Here is an 18,106-nt window from a genome sequence, read left to right on the forward strand (position 1 = left end):
TTTTACTATAAATAACAATATTTCGATTAAATAGAAAAATTTCGAAAACTTTTTTATAAAACAAAATTTTGAAAACTTTAATTTAATAGCTAAAAAATTTTACTAAAATTTTGAAAATTTTAATTAAATAGTAAAATTTTTAAAACTTTTCTATAATAATAAAATTTTGAAAATTTTTTTTAAAATAGCAAATTTTAATTTAATAGCTAAATTTTTAAAATTTTACTATAAATATCAAATTTTCAATTCTTTTTAACAAGACTTGTTGCTAAGGAAACAGGTATTGCTAAGGAAACAAATGTTGCTGTCGTATAACTGGCAACATTCTGTTTAAAAACTTTAACTTGCAAAACAACATTAAACATATTTAACATTTTATTTCCAGTTTTTTTCCACTTTAGATTTCTCTATTTAGTTTTATATTTAATCACCACCTTTTGATCATTAAAACTCCTATAAATATATGCTGAATATGCTGGTTTCCCACATTTGTTTTTAACCACTTTAACCGTTTTCATTTCTTTCTTTTTTTTCCAGTTTTTGTAATTTACTTTTAATGTTTATTTTATTTTTATCACTTGAAAAGAAAAAATAAATAAATTCTGCAACTGTATTTTGTTTAACCACTGAATTATTTAAAATCAAATGTATTTTTTTGTTGTTCATCTCTGTTCTGCAATTTCTGTTTTTATTTTTAGTGCGTGATCATTGCCATCGTCAACGTAGCGAAGGTGTAGATGTAAATGCCCGCCGTAAACTGATTATAGCCAGTGGTTTGTGTTTATTTTTCATGATATGCGAAATTGTGGGTAAGTTTTAACGAATTCGTTTCCCATTGTATTTACACACTACAAATAAAGAATATTAAATAGATGAAGAACAGGAGCAACAAAAAACAAAAACGCCAGTTAAAAGTTGTGGGTAGCAAAAAACATCCTGGTGTATATAGTAACACACTAGAATGTTAATGGCATTTAAATGAGTAGAAAATTAACCAGAAATTACATTAAATTTCCTTTTTAAAATGTTTTTTATTTTATTTTTTTAATTCTGGTAAAGTGTGCGGGAGTTATTTGTTCATTTAATTAGGATTGCTATTGTTTTAAATTGTTTGCTTTCTTAATTTGAAATTTATTTTATATCCTTAAAGCCTTTGCTTTAAATTGAGATGGAATTTAAATAAATGTCTGTCATTTAATATTGTTGCTCTAGCTCAATGAAAAGGTTACTATTTCAAACAATTCCTTTTTCTACAATTTTGTTCAACAATTCAAAGTGATAAACCAAACAACTCCACCTTTTCAATGTATTTTTGTTACCAATGAAATGAATTGAAACGACATTTAGAAAAAACTAAATGCAATGAAAATTTCAAACTCCTGTTCGACAACAATTTAAAACATTTGAAATCTTTTTATTTTCAAACGACAACAATTTGAAAAGTCTTGTTTTTCATATGTGTGTATTTCCCACTCTCTCTCTCTCTCTCTCCCTACTTCCCTACAGGTGGCGTTTTATCCAATAGTTTGGCAATTGCAACAGATGCTGCTCATTTGTTAACGGATTTTGCCAGTTTTATGATTTCACTATTTGCCATTTGGATTGCTGGCCGACCTTCAACTCAACGGTAAGTTTCAATTTCTTATTTTCATTCTATTTCCTTTCGCCCATAATAAAATGCTTGTAACAGATTCCTTCTGGTGTAATGTAATGTAAAAGAGACGTTAAGGACGCTTTGGTCATTCATATATTTATAATACTGTAACTTTTATTTCACTTATTGCTTCGTTTGCTTAATGTTTGATCATTTAATTTAATGTCAAATTTGTACGAAATTCATTTGTAACAAACATTTTTGGTTCGTTTGTTCTTTTCTTTGACTTGCTTTATTGTTAACGTGTTCTAGACATGGTATATTTACGTACAAGGTTACAAAATGTGCAATTGAAATTGTAGCAGAAAATTATAGTTTATATTTGATTTACTACTTCAGCTAATAATAGTCATTCGAGAAAAGCATGAACACATCAAATATTTCAAGTTTACATTAAGCTTTTGAATAAGAAAACCCAAAGCATTAATTTGTAATGATTTGTAATTTACTAATTGAACTAGAACAGAACTAGAACAGAACTAGAACAGAACTAGAACAGAACTAGAACAGAACTAGAACAGAACTAGAACAGAACTAGAACAGAACTAGAACAGAACTAGAACAGAACTAGAACAGAACTAGAACAGAACTAGAACAGAACTAGAACAGAACTAGAACAGAACTAGAACAGAACTAGAACAGAACTAGAACAGAACTAGAACAGAACTAGAACAGAACTAGAACAGAACTAGAACAGAACTAGAACAGAACTAGAACAGAACTAGAACAGAACTAGAACAGAACTAGAACAGAACTAGAACAGAACTAGAACAGAACTAGAACAGAACTAGAACAGAACTAGAACAGAACTAGAACAGAACTAGAACAGAACTAGAACAGAACTAGAACAGAACTAGAACAGAACTAGAACAGAACTAGAACAGAACTAGAACAGAACTAGAACAGAACTAGAACAGAACTAGAACAGAACTAGAACAGAACTAGAACAGAACTAGAACAGAACTAGAACAGAACTAGAACAGAACTAGAACAGAACTAGAACAGAACTAGAACAGAACTAGAACAGAACTAGAACAGAACTAGAACAGAACTAGAACAGAACTAGAACAGAACTAGAACAGAACTAGAACAGAACTAGAACAGAACTAGAACAGAACTAGAACAGAACTAGAACAGAACTAGAACAGAACTAGAACAGAACTAGAACAGAACTAGAACAGAACTAGAACAGAACTAGAACAGAACTAGAACAGAACTAGAACAGAACTAGAACAGAACTAGAACAGAACTAGAACAGAACTAGAACAGAACTAGAACAGAACTAGAACAGAACTAGAACAGAACTAGAACAGAACTAGAACAGAACTAGAACAGAACTAGAACAGAACTAGAACAGAACTAGAACAGAACTAGAACAGAACTAGAACAGAACTAGAACAGAACTAGAACAGAACTAGAACAGAACTAGAACAGAACTAGAACAGAACTAGAACAGAACTAGAACAGAACTAGAACAGAACTAGAACAGAACTAGAACAGAACTAGAACAGAACTAGAACTAGAACAGAACTAGAACAGAACTAGAACAGAACTAGAACAGAACTAGAACAGAACTAGAACAGAACTAGAACAGAACTAGAACAGAACTAGAACAGAACTAGAACAGAACTAGAACAGAACTAGAACAGAACTAGAACAGAACTAGAACAGAACTAGAACAGAACTAGAACAGAACTAGAACAGAACTAGAACAGAACTAGAACAGAACTAGAACAGAACTAGAACAGAACTAGAACAGAACTAGAACAGAACTAGAACAGAACTAGAACAGAACTAGAACAGAACTAGAACAGAACTAGAACAGAACTAGAACAGAACTAGAACAGAACTAGAACAGAACTAGAACAGAACTAGAACAGAACTAGAACAGAACTAGAACAGAACTAGAACAGAACTAGAACAGAACTAGAACAGAACTAGAACAGAACTAGAACAGAACTAGAACAGAACTAGAACAGAACTAGAACAGAACTAGAACAGAACTAGAACAGAACTAGAACAGAACTAGAACAGAACTAGAACAGAACTAGAACAGAACTAGAACAGAACTAGAACAGAACTAGAACAGAACTAGAACAGAACTAGAACAGAACTAGAACAGAACTAGAACAGAACTAGAACAGAACTAGAACAGAACTAGAACAGAACTAGAACAGAACTAGAACAGAACTAGAACAGAACTAGAACAGAACTGAACTTCAATTATATTTCTAAAATATTTGAAAACTATTTCGCTTTTAATACTAGATAGTAATTTTCTGGAGGAAATACTACATTTTTCTAAACTATAAAATTATCATAATGTTCTAAGATTTATTACAAAACTTATGTCAAAATATTGTCGCCAATAAGATGTTAAAATAAAATATAGACTGCCAACTAATGCAAATACATATTTTTGTTTTTCTGTTCCCCAAAAAAAACTTTGTATTATTTGTAATTTTTTATGTTTATAAATAATTTAAATAAAAAAGTAATATATTTTCTCTTTTTGATTTCTTTGTAGCCTAATTTTAGGCAGTTACTTAGAAATGCTTTAAACACACACACATACATTTATTTATTTTCTTAACAGTTGTTTTTGAATATTGTATCTACATTTATTATAAATTTAAACTTATAAACAAATCTTTAGAGAAATAACGTCAACAATAAAAAACCAAAATAATGTTTCGACTTTTTTTGTAGTTGCGAGTAGTGGAGTAGGTATGTGTATGTGCCGATTTGTTTGCATATAAAAACAGCCATATAAAACCAGAAATAACAACAAAAAAATACACTTCTATATATTTAGACTCTTATAGTAAAAATCCCATTTGGCCACAAACAACCACAAGACTGTCTGCCAGGCTTAAGCCTACAATATGCAGCATTAAAAACAAACAAACAAACATCATGCCGTACACAGCATACAGCAGCAGCAGCACAGGAAAAAACCAATCTCATTTTCATAAAATATTCAAAGCTACTCACTTATACTCGTAAAGTTTTTTTTTTTTTAGAAATATTTGCAAAACAAAAACCAAAATAAAAAAACCCCAAAATATAAAGTAATATGTGTTTTATAAAAACAACCAACAGTAAACAGAAAAAATATAAAAATTGTACCAAAACTCACAGAAAAACATTTCGAAAAAACTAAGTATGCTAAAAACTATGTAGATATTGTAACAAGAGTGCTACTACTCTCTCACACACACACACACACCAGCAATGAAATCAGCCTAAAAGCTTACTACGAAAAAAAACACAGCACAACATCAATGTTTGGTAAAAAATTTATATTGTAAAAACACATGCATTAACTGTAGTTTCTTGATTATAGAGCTGTTGCCATTTTTCTTCTCAAGAATTCCCTGTGTATCTCACTCATAATGTTTGAACAACTAGAAAGGGAGCGTAAAGAGGAGAACATTTTACTTTTTAATGATTATTATTTAGGGTTTTAAATTGTTTGCTGGTTTTAAACTAAACAGAAACAAGAAGGAGGGAATTGCCACGCAGAAAGCTGAAGAATAGATTGATAAAAAGCTCTTGTTTAGTCCAAGTTCAGTTCTAGTTCAGTTCTAGTTCAGTTCTAGTTCAGTTCTAGTTCAGTTCTAGTTCAGTTCTAGTTCAGTTCTAGTTCAGTTCTAGTTCAGTTCTAGTTCAGTTCTAGTTCAGTTCTAGTTCAGTTCTAGTTCAGTTCTAGTTCAGTTCTAGTTCAGTTCTAGTTCAGTTCTAGTTCAGTTCTAGTTCAGTTCTAGTTCAGTTCTAGTTCAGTTCTAGTTCAGTTCTAGTTCAGTTCTAGTTCAGTTCTAGTTCAGTTCTAGTTCAGTTCTAGTTCAGTTCTAGTTCAGTTCTAGTTCAGTTCTAGTTCAGTTCTAGTTCAGTTCTAGTTCAGTTCTAGTTCAGTTCTAGTTCAGTTCTAGTTCAGTTCTAGTTCAGTTCTAGTTCAGTTCTAGTTCAGTTCTAGTTCAGTTCTAGTTCAGTTCTAGTTCAGTTCTAGTTCAGTTCTAGTTCAGTTCTAGTTCAGTTCTAGTTCAGTTCTAGTTCAGTTCTAGTTCAGTTCTAGTTCAGTTCTAGTTCAGTTCTAGTTCAGTTCTAGTTCAGTTCTAGTTCAGTTCTAGTTCAGTTCTAGTTCAGTTCTAGTTCAGTTCTAGTTCAGTTCTAGTTCAGTTCTAGTTCAGTTCTAGTTCAGTTCTAGTTCAGTTCTAGTTCAGTTCTAGTTCAGTTCTAGTTCAGTTCTAGTTCAGTTCTAGTTCAGTTCTAGTTCAGTTCTAGTTCAGTTCTAGTTCAGTTCTAGTTCAGTTCTAGTTCAGTTCTAGTTCAGTTCTAGTTCAGTTCTAGTTCAGTTCTAGTTCAGTTCTAGTTCAGTTCTAGTTCAGTTCTAGTTCAGTTCTAGTTCAGTTCTAGTTCAGTTCTAGTTCAGTTCTAGTTCAGTTCTAGTTCAGTTCTAGTTCAGTTCTAGTTCAGTTCTAGTTCAGTTCTAGTTCAGTTCTAGTTCAGTTCTAGTTCAGTTCTAGTTCAGTTCTAGTTCAGTTCTAGTTCAGTTCTAGTTCAGTTCTAGTTCAGTTCTAGTTCAGTTCTAGTTCAGTTCTAGTTCAGTTCTAGTTCAGTTCTAGTTCAGTTCTAGTTCAGTTCTAGTTCAGTTCTAGTTCAGTTCTAGTTTAGGTTCAAGTTCTCTTCATTTTTACATCTTATTCTATTCTTGTTGAGCATTATTTTTGGTATAGCTTTAATAGCCCTCTTTTTGTGCTACTACAATTTACAAATTAAACAAATTAATTGTTGTAAAACATAAACAAATTCAAAAACTTTTCATTAAATTTCCAAGTAAACAAAACCCACAAACTTTTTCTATTACCACACATAGCCTAAATGTATGCAAATTGCATGAAAATAAAAGAAAAAGAAATGTATTTTCTATAATATGACTCTAGCACCATGTTTGTTTAACAAAATGAAAATGTAATTTTCAATTTACTCGCAAAACTAGAAAAAAAAATTAAGAAACTTCTCTGGGAGAAACTAATAAAAACACAAATTTTATATACATACATGAGATTAACATACAGAAAATTACCTAAACAAACTAAAAAGAAACGCCCTAATAGAGGCTATACTTTAGCTACCAAAACATTTTGCACTTACTTTGGAAATCATCAACAGAGTGGCAGAAAAAAAACAAACAAACTTTTGCCTTAATGTCTGGATAATATTATTTTTCAAGTATTTTTATTTTCGTATTTTTCTTGCATACATTTGAAATTTGCAGAAAAGTTTTTGTGGTGTATTATGGCGCAAAAATATATGGCAACTAATTTGGCGAAAATTTTGCTTATTTCCGGAAAATATTGCAGGGAATAGGTATATGGGAGCATAAACAATTGTTTTTTTTTTTGGAAAACAAAAGACAAACCTTAATAAATATTTGTGTGTGCAACTGAAAGTACTTAAGTATGCAGGTTATAAACATAGTTTATATTTTTGCTAAAGCATACTTTTAGGTTCGTTTTGGAAAGGGTGCAGTTGGTAGAAGAGAAAAAGACTGCCCTTAAAAGTTGACAAGCCTAATTTATCACAAATGCAACAAACAGTATACAACAGACATTTATATTTACACAATGGTTTAGCAGAAAATTTCATTTTCATTGCAATTGTGGTCATACAGGCTGGTCTATTATAATGGGTGTGCTGCTGTTGCTGCTGCTACAAAAGCGTAACATGCATCAAGAAGTTTGCTACATTTTCTAGATTTATAAAATTTTTGTACTCCACCACAAAATCTCCAAACCCCAAACTCCAACAGATACTAACTAAGCAGGCTCTCTTTCTGCTTTACTTTCAAACAATAATGTAATATAACATTTAGTTTTAAAGCATACTTTGGGGGTTTGTTAAAGAAATATCTGCAAAAACATGCATACAAAAGGGGACCAGTTAAAGAGAAATTGCATGTTTTTGCTGCTGCTGCTGCTGTTGTTACTCGAGCATTTTAAAATTTAATAAATTGTTGTTAAACAAACACCATTCTTATGCTGCCATACAATAGACCAACAAAATAACCAACAATGTCGGTACAAAAAAACATATAATTTATTTATGCAATTATTTTATTAGATTGTTGCATACTTCAAGGCTGTCCAAAAAACAAACAACAAATATTGTATAAACAAATATAATTTTTATTTATTTTTTTATTTGAGGGCCACAGAAAACACAAATTAAATGCCATTAAATGTATAAAAGCAAGAGAGTAAACTTTTGCGGCCATTTACAGAAATATTTTTTGTCTTTAAGATGTTAAAACGAATTTTTGGAATTTAACTATTATTTTTTTGGGAAGAAACAAATTAATTAATTTAATAGTTATGAATTAGAACTATAATTCATAAAGAGAAAAGCATAGCATAGTTTTAAGAATATTTAATAGGAAAATAAAATCTAAAGCATACCTGTTAGGGGCATAAAAGGTAGATAAATGAATGTAATGAAATATTAGAGATATATAAGCGGGTTCATAGGAATGAGGATGTTTTTATAATTGCACAAAATTTCTACAATATCCCAGCAAAAATTGGACAACATAAAAACCTATGATTGCAGCAAAAATTGGACAGCATAAAGACCTACAATTGCAGAAAAAATTGGTCGACATAAAGACCTACGATTGAAGCAAAAATTGGACAACATAAAGACCTACGATTGCAGCAAAAATTGGACAACATAAAGACCTACGATAGCAGCAAAATTTGGACAACATAAAGACCTATGATTGCGGCAAAAATTGCTCAATAGAAACACCTACGATTGCAGCAAAAATTGGACAACACAAAAACCTATGATTGCAGCAAAAATTGGACAACATAGAGACCTGCGATTGCAGCAAAAATTGGACAACATAGAGACCTGCGATTGCAGCAAAAATTGGACAATATAGAGATCTATGATTGCGGCAAGAATTGGTCAACAGAAACACCTACGATTGCAGCAAAAATTGGACAACATAAACCCCTACGATTGCAGCAAAAATTGGACAACATAGAGACCTACGATTGAAGCTTAAATTAGAGAACATAGAGACTTACGATTGCAGTAAAAATTGGACAACATAGAGACATACGATTGAAGCTTAAATTGGAGAACATAGAGACCTACGATTGCAGTAAAAATTGGACAACATAAAGACCTGCGATTGCAGCAAAAATTGGACAACATAAACCCCTACGATTGCAGCAAAAATTGGACAACATAAAGACCTACGATTGCAGCAAAAATTGGACAACATAGAGACCTACGATTGCAGCAAAAATTGGACAACATAGAGACCTACGATTGCAACAAAAATTTAACACCATAAAGACCTACGATTGCAGCAAAAATTGGACAACATAGAGACCTACGATTGCAGCAAAAATTGGACAACATAAAGACCTACGATTGCAGCAAAAATTGGACAACCTAGAGACCTGCGATTGCAGTCAAAATTGGACAACATAAAGACCTACGATTGCAACAAAAATTGGGCAACATAAAGACCTACGATTGCAGCAAAAATTGGACAACATAAAGATACGATTGCAGCAAAAATTGGACAACATAAAGACCTATGATTGCAGAAAAAATTGGGCAACTTAGAGACCTGCGATTGCAGCAAAAATTGGGCAACATAAAGACCTACGATTGCAGCAAAAATTGGGCAACATTAAGACCTACGATTGCAGCAAAAATTGGACAACCTAGAGACCTGCGATTGCAGTAAAAATTGGACAACATAAAGATCTGCGACTGCAGCAAAAATTGGACAACATAAAGCCCTGCGATTGAAGCTGAACTTGAACAACATAAAGACCTATGATTGAAGCTAAAACGAACTACATAAATACCTACGATTGAAGCTAAAATTTAACTATATAAACCCTAAGATTGAAGCTAAAATTGAACTACATAAAGTCCTACCTTGAACCCATATGTTGCCATGAACCTATATGTTTAACCAAAAATCGATTTTTTATACGAAAATTAAGAAAAACATAAAAGTGACTGTAAATCGGTTAATATTGGTCAAAATGGAAAAAGGACGATCATCTGTGATCACTTATATTTTTAACCAAAAATCGATTTTTTAAGAAAATCAAAAGTGGCTTAAAATCGGTAAATATTGGTCCAAATGAAAAAAGGACGTTCATCTGTGATCATTTATATTTTTAACCAAAAAATGAAAATTAAAAAAAAACATACAAGTGGCCATAATTCCGTAAATATTCGTCCAAATGGAAAAAGGACGATCATCTGTGATCACTTACTTTTTTTTACCAAAAATCGTTTTTTTATACGAAAATTAAAAAAACATAAAAGTTGCTAAATTCCGTAAATATTGGTGCAAATGGAAAAAGGACGATCATCTGTGATCACTTATATTTTTAACCAAAAATCGATTTTTTGTATGAAAGTTAAGAAAATCATAAAAGTGGCTATAAATCGGTTAATATTGGTCCAAATGGAAAAAGGACGATCATCTGTGATCATTTATATTTTTAACCAAAAATCGATTTTTTATATGAAAATTAAGAAAATCAAAAGTGGCTTAAAATCGGTAAATATTGGTCCAAATGAAAAAAGGACGTTCATCTGTGATCATTTATATTTTTAACCAAAAAATGAAAATTAAAATAAACATAAAAGTGGCTATAATTCCGTAAATATTGGTCCAAATGGAAAAAGGACGATCATCTGTGATCACTTATATTTTTAACCAAAAATCGATTTTATATGAAAATTAAGAAAAACATAAAAGTGGCTATAATTCCGTAAATATTGGTCCAAATGGAAAAAGGACGCTCATCTGTGATCACTTATATTTTCAACCAAAAATCTATTTTTTATATGAAAATTAAGAAAAACATAAAAGTGGCTATAATTCCGTAAATATTGGTCCAAATGGAAAAAGGACGATCATCTGTGATAACTTATATTTTCAACCAAAAATCGATTTTTTATATGAAAATTAAGAAACACATAAAAGTGGCTATAATTCCGTAAATATTAGTCCAAATGGAAAAAGGACGATTATGTGTGATCACTTACATTTGTTACCAAAAATCGATTTTTTCTATGAAAATTAAGCAAAACGTAAAAGTGGCTATAAATCGGTTAATATTGGTCCTAATGGAAAAAGGACGATCATCTGTGATCACTTATATTTTCAACCAAAAATCGATTTTGTATGAAAATTAACCCTCCATTACTCGCAACTGATCTGGTTGATACAGGCACACATTTTTTTTTCTAAATTTTTTTAAACACCTTAAATTTTAAGCTATTTTTTGATAAAATAATATTTTTACTGCAATTTTTTTTGTATTACTCTTTTATATATATTGCATTTAATATTGTTTTTATGTTTTCAAAATAAAACGTGAAGAGATTATTTTTGAAACGCCCTTTTTTTATTGATATCAATTTGATACATTGTGACTAGTCTCGATTGAAAATGATTGCGACTAACGGAGGGTTAAGCAAAACGTAAAAGTGGCTATAAGTCTGTAAATATTGTTCAGTTTTCTTTTTAACACTATTCAGTTAAAAATATAACATTTGTTAAATTTTAAAGGTGGCGTATGAGTAATATTAATTTAGAGTTTATATTTGTTAATTCCCTATAACTGTGATTTAGGTTTAACGTTTTGTAAAACAAATTAAGTTATAGAAAGCTTAGATATTAATCTTTTATCTGCTGTTTATTCAGAATCCATAAAACTATTTAAAAAGACCTAAAAAAGTCTTGAAAAATCTTTATTTAAACATTTTGTTTTAAATTTACTAACAAAATATTAAATTTAAACACAAATTACTAGCGACACAATTTTATAACATAAACCTTAAATACCTGGAAATATGTAGAAATTCCTTAGCTTTTAATTGCAGTAATTTATATTAAAATCCATTAAAAAGTACTACAGTTATTACTAAACTAAAGTTACTGCATAATTAATATTACTCATACGTTGCATTAGAAAAATTTTGAATTTTATATTTAAAGGGAAATATCAATTATTTTTAGGTAAATTAACTGATCACTGATTTTCTTAGCTTTTTATTTCGATATTCATTTAGGATATTACATTCATTTTAGTTTTTTTCATTCATATTTATTCTTATTTACTTTTATTATTTTGTTGCTAATTTCTTTGTTTTCCTTTTTCATTTCATTATTTTTTAGCATGTCCTTTGGCTGGTATCGTGCTGAGGTAATTGGAGCTTTGGCTTCTGTTGTTATGATTTGGTTTATTACCGCCATTTTGGTATGGCTGGCCATACAGCGTGTCATAAATCAGGATTTCGAGTTAAAGGCGAATATAATGTTAATAACATCAGGTCTGGCCATTGTGGTGAATATAATGTAAGTACATAAGTAAACTAATTTGTAAGAATTAATTGTTTAAACGCAAAAAACCGTAACTAAAATTAAATCACTTTAAAAGCCAGTTCTAGTAGAACTTAAAAGACTTATTGAGATATCCTTTATTTATTTCACAATTGACATAACTACATAGAGACTTTAGTAAGATGGGTAATTTACTAATGTTATATCATATTCACTTGATTTGTGTTTTATTCCATAAGCTTTTGGTTAAAAAATTAAATTTTTGAAAATTTTTTAGGGCGACGTATGATTAATATTAATTAAGAGGCTATGTTATTAAACTACCGATAACTTTTGTTTCTGTTGAATGATTTTAAAAGTTGTTAATGATTTTCAAAGCTAAAATATTAGTCAAATAGAATTTGAATAACTTCTTGATAGTTCATGTGGAGGCTCAAATATATAACATTTAAAAACATATTTTTAAATTAAGTAGTTCTGAAAGTTATCCTTTATTTATTAAACTTTTGACATAACTACAAGTTAACTTTAGTTATATGGGTATTTTATTAAAGTTATATCATATTCACTTTATTTTTATTTTATTTCATACTGTTTTGTTTGAAAAATTTAATTTTTATAAATCTGTTTAGGGTGTCGTATGATTAATATTAATTAGGAGGCTACATTGTTTAAATGCCTATAACTTTTGTTTCTGGGGCAGGATTTTAAAAGTTGTTAGTGATTTAAAAAGCTACAATATTAAGCTATTAAATAGTTTATTAATTTAGTTCTATTTATATAAAGTATTTCAACTTTCAGCATTTTAATTTAAAATTTATTTTTTTAATTTTTCTATTTTTGTCAATTTTTCCAAAAACTAATTTCCTGTTATTGTGTTTATTTTACCAGTCTGTTGGTTTTGAATGTTTAGTTTTAAAAAATTAATTTTCTCTGGAAATTTATTAAAAAAATTTAATTATTTTTCATTATTTTATTTATTATTCTCTCGTTTTGTTAACAACTATTTCTGTTATTTGCTTAAAAGTTTTTTTTTTTTTTGTTATTTTGTTTTGTTTTGTTTATATCATTTCAGTGTTCATCTAATCACTTGATTTGTCTTTCAATCCATAAGCTTTTGGTTAAAAAATTAAATTTTTGAAAATTTTTCATGGTGACGTATGATTAATATTAATTAGGAGGTTACTTTGTTAAAGTGTCTATAACTTTTGTTTGTGCTGAGGGATTTGAAAAGTTGTTAATGATTTTAAAAGCTAAAATACCAAGCTACTACTTAGTCTATAATTTTAGTTCTACTCATTGAAAATGTTTAAACTTTAAACATTTCAATTTAATTTTTTTTTTTTAATTTTTCTATTTTTGTCAATTTTTCTAAAAACTAATTTCCTGTTATTGTGTTTATTTTACCAGTCTGTTGGTTTTGAGTGTTTAGTTTTAAAAAATTAATTTTCTCTGGAAATTTATTAAAAAAATTAAATTATTTTTCATTATTTTATTTATTATTCTCTCGTTGTGTTAACAACTATTTCTGTTATTTGCTTAAAAGTTTTTTTTTTTTTTTTTGTTATTTTGTTTTGTTTATATTATTTCAGTGTTCATCTGGTTTTAGCAGTTTTTTGGCCAGAGAATTATGTCAACAGTTTTAGCTATATTTTTTCTTTTTGTTGGCTTCGTATTTGTTGTATTTTAGTTTGCTGTGTTTACACTTTAGTTTATAATTTTTGCAGCATAAAATCTTGGCTTAACAACTACTTTTTGCTTGACAATTTTTTTGTTCTTTAGCAACTTGAAGTATTTCTTCCAACATTTTGGCTTTTATTATTATGTATTTAGCGAACGTTGGCAGTTTTTTCTATTATTTCTTTTAGAGATTCTTGTCTTGTTACCACAAAAAAAAGAAAAATCTTAGTGGTAGTGCTGCTTTTAACTGTATTTGCCACTTGAAATTGTTTGATAAACGTGTTTGGCACATACAAGTTGGCTAATTTAAAGAACAAGTACAAGTAGTGAAAATCTGTGGAAAAAAATAGCCAAGTGATTAAAATTTCCAACGTGTATTAACACGAATTAGAAGTATAAACAAAATAACACACTGAAAAAGGAGCAAAAAAACAAATGTCAGCTAAATTTTGGGAGAAAAAACTAGAAAAAAAGATTGATGTTTAAAGCAGGCATGTGTTTAAATAGTTTCGAAACATTTAAAGCTTTTTAATTTAGCTACAAAAACTATATATGTTAGCAACAAAATGTCATTAAAATCCATCAGCTGCAAGAGCATATTTTACATGTTGAACCTGAAAAAAAAATTCCCCAGTTTTTTTTCTGGTTTTCTTAAAACATTAGATATTCATACCACTAAAAAGGTATGTGCTCTTTGATTGCATTTAACACAGGTATTTCTTACATTACAGACATTCAGCATACGACAACAAATGTTGTTTGCTGGAAAATTTAACCAAGGATACAGTAAGGGGACCAACTGAAGTAGTGTTTTTAAGGAAACTCAAATCAAATTATAGAACCAATTTGTTTTAATAAAATCATAAAATGAACAAAATTTTTTAGTCTATTAAATCCTCCAATATATCCGTAATATTGGAAAATAAACCACAAATGGCAAACAAAATAAGTTATCTAACATTTTACCAACATTATCAGTTTGTTATTTATCTGTATTCAGTTAAAAATATAACATTTGTATAATTTTGTAAGGTGGCGTATGATTAATATTAATTTAGAGTTTATTTCTGTTAATACCTTATAACTCTGGTTTTAGATTAATGTTTCTTAAAACTAATACAAATATTAAAAGCTTAAATGTTAGGCTTTTAACTGATATATATCTTAATTTCAAAAAACTATTTAAAAAGGCTTAAACGTGTTTTAAAAATCCATATTTTTATTTTTTTTTTAAATTTTTCATAAAATTATAAAATTTGAACTTAAATAACTTAAGAAATGATATTACGATCAAAACCTTAAGGATGTGGAAATGTGTAGAAATTTGTTAGCTTTGCAACGCATTAATTTATTATAAAATCCCTTAAACAGAATTAAAGTTATTAACTTTAAACTAAAGTTTTTTCATAATTAATATTACTCATACGTTAAGTTAGAAAATTTCATAAATTTTATATTTCAAGGGAAATGTTAAATTTTAGATAGTAAGTGATAGAAATCAAGTAATCACTGATTTTGGTACTTCAACCATTTCAATCACGTTTAAGTTTTTCTCACCGAGAAACAATTTTGTATAAAAAAAAGTTCAAATTTAGATATTCATTCTGCTGGCAAATATATAAACAGAATCATCGTTTTCTTTATACAATGTAGAATTGATTACAAATTATGTTGGGAGCAAGTTCGACCACTATTAATAGCTATACAACCCTTTAAAGAGTTTTACTGCAAAAATCATGTTTGTATACCGGAATTAAGGAGTGAGATCGAAAAATTCTTAACACACGTTTTTCATTACATTTTTTAACCCAAGTATTATTTGAATTTTTTTTTGATCAAGTTACCTTTGAAAAACATGTCAGTTATTATGTGTAATGTCAATTATATTAATTTTTTTGTTAATCTGATTAAAATGAGTGACCAGAAAAAAGTGCGTACTGAAATTATTAAATATTTTCAACAAAACCCAACTTGGTCTTACAAAAAGTTGGCCAAGCATACAAAGGTCTGCCGTCAAACTGTTTCCAATGTTATTAAACAGTACCGGGAGAACTTGTCAGTTGATAGAAAACCTGGTTCAGGTAGAAGGAATGGTCCACATGATGTTTCTAAAGCCAAAAAAATAGAACGCATTTTCAAAAGAGCTCCCAACACATCCGGTAGGAAAGCAGCCCGGTTAGCTCAGTGCTCGGACTATTTGGTACGAAAAGTTAAAGCTAATGCAGGTTTAAAAACATACAAGGCTCAAAAAGTTCCTGACAGGAACGCTACTAAAAATTTAGAGGCCAAAAACAGAGCACGGAAATTGAAGTCAAGTTTTATAAAAAAATATTCTTGCTGCATAATGGATGACGAAACGTATGTTCTGGCAGATTTTTCGCAACTTCCAGGTCAAAAATTTTATGTTGCTGATGCTCGAGGGAATGTTGAAGAAAAGTTTAGGACCCAAAAGCAGACAAAATTTCCCAGAAAGTTCTTGGTATGGCAAGCAATATGCAGTTGCGGCAAAAGAAGCCACTCATTTGTTACAACGGGCTCTATAAATACCGAAATTTACATCAAGGAATGTTTACAAAAAAGGCTGCTTCCATTCATAAGACTTCATAATGTGTCCACTTATTTTTGGCCTGACTTGGCATCCTGTCACTATGGCAAACAAGCCCTTGAGTGGTACAAGAACAATAATGTGGTATTTGTACCAAGAGAGGCAAATCCTCCAAACTGCCCGGAGCTAAGGCCAGTGGAGAGATATTGGGCTCTTGTTAAAAGAGAATTGAAGAGTACAAAAAAGGTGTCCAAAAGTGTGGTAGATTTTAAACGGAGATGGACTACATGTTCGAGCAAAGTGACAGAAAGCACTATAAAAACGTTAATGGAAGGGTTTCCGAAAAAGGTTCAAAATTTCATCACTAGTGATTAAAACTATAAAAATAATTTTTTTTGTAAATTGTAATAATAATTTCAATCAAATAAAAAAAAAATTAAAGCTGTAAGTTTAGTGGTTTCTTTTTTATAAACATATATGTATGTTAAGAATTTTTCGATCTCACTCCTTAATTGGGGATGGAAAATTTAAGTGATCACAGGTTTTGATTCATTCTCCAATTACACGGTGCTATAGTGGAAAAAAAACTCAGGACTTGCTGAGTACATTACAAATAGTGTCAAAATATTTCAGAAACACTCTTAAATTCAGAAGTTATTCTGAAAAACCCGTTTTAAGTGATGTTAGTCAACTTATCGAACTATAACTCAGTCAGTTTTTGTCCGACTATTAAATGTTTAACGGGATTGGAAAGACAACTGATTACGCTTTAAAACTGCGTGCATTTTGTGATTCATTTGTCAAAATTTATATTTTTTTTTTGATTTTAGTAAATTTTCATTGCTTATTTTGATAAAGAAAATTTAGTTCTAAATTTTAATTTTTCAAATCGGATAAAAATTGTAAAAGTTATTTAACTTTTCATTAATTCATCTTTTAATATTTTCTCCCCCAACGCATACAAAGAAAAAAGAAATTCTTAATTGGAATGAATTTTGTAATAAATATTATTAATCGAACATGACTTTTTTTTCCAATCTTTTTTTCATTCAAAATAAGAACATAATCATAAAGATTATAAAATTGTACATGACTAAAATTTTTGCTAAATTTACGTAAATTTAACAATATTTTATAACAAATTGAATTGTTATTAATTTTTTTTTTAATTTTTTACATTAATTTTTTTTTTAAATTTTAAAAAAAAATTTCAGTCGGAAAATTATATTGTAGAAATTACAAACGGAATGACAAAAAAATTTCATTAGACATAATAAAACATCCATAAATATTAAGCATATCATCCTCTTAAAGAAATTGAATCAATTTCGCGCATATTTTCTCATTTTGTAGCTAAAAATCATAAAAAATTATAAACAACATAAAAATATAAATGAAATTAAAATTATATTTTTCAAGCCTTCTTTTTGAAAACATAAAATATGAAAAAATCATACACAGAAAAAAATTGCGACAAATTAATTGTCATATTAATTACCAAATTCGTCAATACAATTATTTTTTTAATTAAAAAGGCACCAACAATATTTTTTGTAAATACAAAAAGTATATTTGTTACTTAAAATTGTTAACACCCAACAATTTTTTTTTAAAAATGAGTTTGTAATATTAAATAAAGTTGTTAACAATCAACTAATTGTATCTTAACAATGATTTTGTCATATTGATCAATTATATTGTTAAATTAATTATGAAACAAAAAAATGTGTATATTTTCTTAAATTTTTATTTTTATTTTATTTTTTGACACATTTATTTTTGTTACTTTCAATATAATATTCCTATTGAAGTTTAACAACAGAAATTGTTAATAAAT

The 18,106-nt window shown here is 28.9% G+C and overlaps 2 protein-coding genes across 2 annotated transcripts in view; one reads left to right on the forward strand and one right to left on the reverse strand.

The window, feature by feature from the left end:
• The window catches only part of ZnT35C (Zinc transporter 35C), an 85,303-nt gene extending 73,240 nt beyond the window's left edge, over window positions 1–12,063 (forward strand). Inside the window, exons 3-5 of the mRNA XM_065500395.1 lie at window positions 699–809; window positions 1,507–1,627; window positions 11,880–12,063. Of these exons, the coding sequence (XP_065356467.1) occupies window positions 699–809; window positions 1,507–1,627; window positions 11,880–12,063 (416 nt within the window). The remainder of the gene's footprint in view (window positions 1–698; window positions 810–1,506; window positions 1,628–11,879) is intronic.
• Window positions 1–18,106, reverse strand: part of TfIIS (RNA polymerase II elongation factor) — a 438,108-nt gene that overhangs the window by 147,566 nt on the left and 272,436 nt on the right. The gene's annotated exons all lie outside the window — the stretch shown is intronic.

This window comes from Calliphora vicina, chromosome 2, assembly GCF_958450345.1.
Source record: "Calliphora vicina chromosome 2, idCalVici1.1, whole genome shotgun sequence".
Lineage (NCBI taxonomy): Eukaryota > Metazoa > Arthropoda > Insecta > Diptera > Calliphoridae > Calliphora > Calliphora vicina.